At 43.7% G+C, this 6,000-nt stretch overlaps 1 protein-coding gene across 4 annotated transcripts in view; it reads left to right on the top strand.

The window, feature by feature from the left end:
- Positions 1-2,154: 2,154 nt before the first annotated feature.
- Positions 2,155-6,000, top strand: part of adcy3a (adenylate cyclase 3a) — a 49,755-nt gene continuing 45,909 nt past the window's right edge. The window contains exons 1-3 of one of the 4 annotated variants that reach the window (XM_031734709.2): positions 2,192-2,229; positions 2,411-2,506; positions 4,623-5,744. In XM_031734709.2, coding sequence (XP_031590569.1) covers positions 5,070-5,744 — 675 coding nt within the window. In that variant the 5' untranslated portion in view covers positions 2,192-2,229; positions 2,411-2,506; positions 4,623-5,069. The other 3 variants (XM_039619818.1, XM_039619819.1, XM_031734710.2) reach the window with 3 other exon arrangements.

Genomic DNA, 6,000 nt, shown 5'->3' with positions numbered 1-6,000 from the left:
AGCCTGCCTGTTCTCTGAGCGTTCTACAGAGAAACTTGGATTGTTGTGCATGCCTTTTCCCCCTTGGACACCTGGAGTCCCATTTTATCCTCTTGCTTAATTATGCATAGCATTTTCTGGTGAAATCCAGAATCACAGTTAGTGTGCACTAATGTGATTCTTCCAAGCCCTGCATTTGAGTCCATTCCAGTATTCATCACAGAAGGATCCAGCCAAATTATGGATTTTTTGTCATACACATGCTCAATGCAGCAAGAGAGACAGAGGAACAGCGGAATAAGATATACAATATGTACAATAGAATACAAGTATACAGTAATATACAGTAGTATAGTGCAAAATATAATATCAAATAACCATAACAAGTAACAATATAACTATATCCTGAGAAATAAATAGCTTAGCTTAGCTATCAGTGCAGGTGATTCTAAAAGTGACATGGACTTAGCGGACTCTGGTCCTGTTCATCACACACTCCCTTGTGTGGTTACCATCTGGTAAGGATAACGGAGTGGGATGAGTGGAAGACAGCCATCCACACTCACCTGGACCACTTCAAGTATCTGGTGATGACTTTCGGTCTTAGGAAACAGGTCCAGAGTGTTTCAGGCCCTTGTGAATGATGTCCCTTGGTACTCCTTTAAATACTTTGTCTAGCGGAATGATTTTTGTCTTCAGACCTGTTGTCTTCTCTCTCCTCTGTATAGACCTTCCCTGAATTTCCTCCCTGAATTGTGGTTAGCCTGCCTGTTCTGAGAGAGAGTTGGATTGTTTGTGTATGCCTGTTTCCCCCTTAGACTCCCTTTCTCCAACTGATCTTTCTGAGTTAACTTTAGTAATTACATTCTCCAAACCATTAGACCCCATTACCTAACCCTACAAGGCTGCTCAAAGAAGCTGTATCATTAATTAATGCTTCAACCTTAAATATGATTAGCCTATCTTTATTAATCAGCTATGTACTGCAGGCCTTCAAGATGGCAGCAGTTAAACTGTTACTTAAAGAGCATCATTCGACCCAGCTGTCCTAGCTAATTACAGCCTACAACCTTCTTTTCTTATCAAACATTCTTGAAAGAGTAGTTCTAAAACAGCTGATTATCTGTAGAAAAATAAACTTCAAAGTTTATTTGAAGAAGTTCAGTCAGTATTTATTACTGAATGTCTTATGTCTTACTCTGAATGTCATTAACCTGGTGTCTAGTAACACTGAGGAATCTTGGACTTGTTTTTGATCAGGATCCACAGTGTGTCGTTGTTCTGTCTTCCTCCCCTCACCCCCAACTGGTCAGGTTAAATGGCTGCCCCTCCCTGAGCCTGGTGTTGCTTCTTCCTGTTTCTTCCTGTTGGGAGTTTTTCCTTCCCATTGTCCCCAAAGTGTTTGCTCAAAGAGGGTCTTGTTGGGGGTTTGATTGTTGGGGTTTTCTCTGTATTGATGTGGGATCTCTTGGAGATTACATCAAAAAGTATCTTGAGGCGAATGCTATTGTGATTTGATATCATCTAAATAAAACTGAATTGATTTAAGCCAGTTACTTCACTTTTATCATTGCTAACATTTACACTCCAGTTCATGTACTTGGGGGGGGGGATCGTTGTCTTACCTAAACAAGTGTGGTCTGGGGGAATGGTGGACCGAGACTGGCAGATGACCTGCTCTATCAGCTGAGCAGCAGGTGCCGCAGGTGTGTAGGCTGACCTACCAAAAGGTGCGCATTTCTGTTCAACTCCTTTGAAATAAACTGAGCACTTAGCTTTCACTGATATCTTGCCTTACATTTCGAATTAACTATGAACTGTCATGCATTAATTTGGTGGACAGAAAAAAAATGAGGAGTAGAGAAAAAAGCTCACAGGTAAGCATTGAGTGTAACAAAGATCATTTATATTACTTTATAGATGGGAAATTAAATATTAGCAAGTTCTTATTACAGTTCTCCTTCTTCTTCTTCTTCTTTTTATTATAGTTACTACATATTAAATAAATATTTTATACAAACGGTGCGTATTTTCCGTTTGTTTTTAGACAGTGGGTTGTTGTGTGGCCTGTAGAGTATGATTCGATAGCTGGCCTTTGAAATGTTCACATTAAAATACCTTTAAATGATACTTCTGCCCTTTCCTGTCTCAACGTTCGCGAGCAGTGATTTTATTTTGTAAGCCACCGGAAGCATCGTTGCTTGCGCTTGTGATAAAGCTGTTCCGTGTCTTCTGCGGAAAACATCCGAGGTAAAATAATAATAATAATGATAATAATAATGACATAAATAATAAAAATAACGTTAATAATAATTAATGTTAAAAACAGTGGGGGAGGGGGCGGAGCCACCAGGCACGGCTACTTTCTGTGACTCGTTAGATTTTAATTATTGTTTGTTTCCATCTTCATTTGAATCCGTTCTTGCGCGAGGCTCCGGTAGACGTGAGCTGCTGCGTTTCAGGCTGGCTGCTGATATCTGTCTGAGGGGAGTAACGTTAGCACCCACAGGAGACGGATGCTTTCACGGTAAGCGGCGCATCAGCACAGACTGTGGTTTCACAGCTCCACGGAGAGCTTGCAGTGAAGCAGGTGAACACGAAGGATACAGCAGACAGCAAAGAGCCGAAGTGGAAATCACCTTCAGATAAGTTTCCGTTCGACAGAAACAGATGCTAACGCAGCCATAGAAAAGGTTTGTTGTCAGCGCGGCTGCCGTGTACCACCCGAGAACCCCACATCCTTTAGTCACTGCGGGTACCGTGAACGTGGAAATGTCCCCAGGCAACACAGGTCCACTGGTTTTTGTTTGTTTTTAGTGTGGTTTTACAACATGTGTACCTGTCGGAGCGCAACATGTAACAAGGTAGGCCCACAGCGGAGAGCCTCGCTCTAGCGTGGAGAGACCCTAACGCCAAAATCTGTCCGTTTCACACCGCCTGTCTTTAACAAAAGTGCGAGCCCAGGAAACACAATCATCCATCTGTCACCGCGCATCAGTTACAGACAGCCTGTTTGTAAAAAAGGGAAATGCTGTGGGTGCAGGGATTTATAGAAACGTGTAAACATACAGGGAAACGCAGTCCAGAGAGCAAACAGAGCTTTTGTATATTTTCTATGACTTCCTTTAATCGTCAGCACAGGTGAACTATCATAAATAAGCTTTTAAAATGTTTTAGTAGTCTTCAGAAATAGTTCTCCGGGCTTCTAGAAGGACATTCATACTCACACACTGCTTCAATAATATTACAGTCTGGAGAGGATCATCTCTGACTGAGACTTTTATGTTGTGCATTTTTCTTCGCGAGTGTGCTTACTGCATTTGATATGTGTTTGGGATCATTGCCATGCTGAAAAATAAAGCCACTGTCCAAAACACTTCTGGTATTGTGTGATGGATCAAACTCTGACACTACTTTTCTGCATTCTTATCAGTTTTGGTGAAATCCCCACTGCTCCTGACTGAGCAGCAGCCCCAAACACCCAGCCTGCACCATCCTTTACACATGGCTGCAGACATCTCTCCCCCTTTAGAAGGGCTTCTGGAAAGCCACCGTTGATAAAGTTTTGGCACTGACTTTCAGAGGGCTGAAAAGTCAGTACTAGGTAGAGTTGTTGCCCCATGATCGGAAGGTAACCTGAGGTACCCCTGAGCAAGGCACCGTCCCTACAAACTGCTGCCTTTGGGCGCCGCTTCATTGGTGGCTGCCCACTGCTTCAGTGGGTGAATGGGTGAAATGCAGAGGAGTAATTTCCCTACGGGGACTAACACATACACATTATTATTGTTATTATTATTATACTGTTCATCTGCTGTATAACCACTTCTTCTTCTTTTGTTTGCCACTTGTCCAGGTTCCCTGCATGTTTTAGGGCACATGGCCTATTAAGCTGATATATATTTTACAGTTATTAGTGCAACAGGAGGGAGAGAGAGCAGCAGAGGGTCACACTCAGACCTGCCGCTACTGCGATAGCCTTCAGTCATGTGGTCGTCTGTGAGCTGAACTGGTTTCCATCTTTGCCTTTGTTCATAGATTCAACACAAGATATGTAAAGACATCTTGTGTAGCAAAGTCCATGGATTAAATTTGCAGTTTAAAGTTGTCGGCTGTTCATCCCTTAAGTTAAGTGCCTTGTTTATGCTTGTTAAGATAAGCAGATTAGCAAACAAAAAAGCATTACTTTGAAAATGTTTAGGGACAAGGACCAGATTGAAAGTGAGTGAATTTGAGAAGGCCTGGAACTACTGTACAAGACATTTGAGAAGCACCGTGGACTATACTTAAAAGCCTAACTTAAATGAATTTTATCAGTTCAGCAGAGAAGAAAAGTGGTCAAATATCCACCCAGAACTATGCCCGAAGCTTCTTCATGGCTATCAAAAGCATCTAGTCAAGGTGCAACTTGCTAAGGGACATTTAACCAAATATTAGCGGGGTGTATGTGTATAATTTTGGCTGTGCGTGAGAGAAAATCCAAAATAAGTTCAAATGTTTCCCCCTCCGATTCTTGTCATTTAAAGCCATTAAAGATGTCTGCTGTATAATGATTCCACCCTGGAAAAAGAGCAGTTAAAAAAGTTAGCATGGCACTTCTACCCGTTGCTCTCTGGTGACCTTCGTCTTTGTGTTTCTTTATTCAGGTCATGTGACAGCTGTGGAAATGGACAGCATGTGACAGAAATGGAAACCCGAGGAAGTCATACAAAGAGAAATTCAGCTGAGTAAATGTTAATACAGCCAACTTTGATATGTGGCATACAGAGACGACCGGGCTCAGGTGAAACAGTCCCATTTGCAAAGCTGAAAAACCAGAGGTGGACATCACGATGATGAAGAGTAGGCGTGCTCAGATTGGGCCTATGACAGAAGGCTAAGCACGTCAGGTGACAGCACTGGATGGAGTGACTGTGGATGCAGAGAGGACATCTCTCCAGTGCACAGGTCCTGACAGTCAGCACACTGCTGTGATCACGGCCACACATGTGGGCTTCCCTCAGAGGATGTGTACCTGAGACTTCGGTCGGTGTTTGATTTATGCTTCCAACTGTTTTAAAAAGAAGACTGGTAGCTGCAGCTGAATGTAAACCATGCCTCGGAACCGAGCCTTTTCTGAGCCCGAGTATTCCGCTGAGTATTCAGCAGACTGCTCTGTGACGTTGCCCTCTGACCCCGGGCAGGCAGTGGGACGAACACACGAGGTCACGGTGCGGACCTCGGGATGCTGCCTCTGTCTGCCACGTTTCATGCGCCTGACCTTTGCGCCCGAGTCCTTGGAGAATCTTTATCAGACCTACTTTAGACGGCAGAGACACGAAACCCTGCTGGTGCTCGTCGTGTTTGCCGCGCTGTTCGACAGCTACATCATCCTCATGTGTGCTGTGGTCTACACCGCTGATAAGCTGGCTTCTGTTTTAGTGGCATCAGTGGGACTGGCAGCAGATATCATTCTCTATCTGCTGTGCCGCTTCGGGCTGCTGCCAGACCGCATCTCCAGGCGGGTGTTGCCCTATGCCCTGTGGGTGCTCATAGCAGCTCAGATATTCTGCTACCTGGGTTTGAATTATGCTCGCTTCCACCAGGCCAGCGACACTGTAGGCTGGCAGGCTTTCTTCAGTTTCTCGGTTTTTCTGACTCTGCCTTTGAGACTGACTCCCATTGTGCTCATCACCACTGTGTCCTGTGGGGTCCATACCCTGGTTCTGGGTGTCACCATTGCCCAGCAGCAGCAGGATGACATACATGGCGCAGCACTTGGCAGACAGGTGAGAGTTGGAGGGAAAGGTAGAGTTGTCTGTTTGTTAATGCATTTAATTTCCTGTGTCTAATGTCATGTAGCCAGATGTTCAGCCAGTAAAGTTCCCCAAAGCCAAATATTTCATACTAACTAATACTGGATGGGTTTGGTAACTATACTAAGATTACACAGTCGACAGAACAATCTCCAGAGTCCTCTTTGTTGGTTTTCTTTTTAAATAAAGTTTATTTTCATATATTTTGTTTAGAAAGAAGCAGTAGTTA

Source organism: Oreochromis aureus, linkage group 11 (genome assembly GCF_013358895.1).
Source record: "Oreochromis aureus strain Israel breed Guangdong linkage group 11, ZZ_aureus, whole genome shotgun sequence".
NCBI classification, from domain to species: Eukaryota; Metazoa; Chordata; class Actinopteri; order Cichliformes; family Cichlidae; genus Oreochromis; species Oreochromis aureus.
This window is presented reverse-complemented; position numbering and strand designations above follow the sequence as displayed.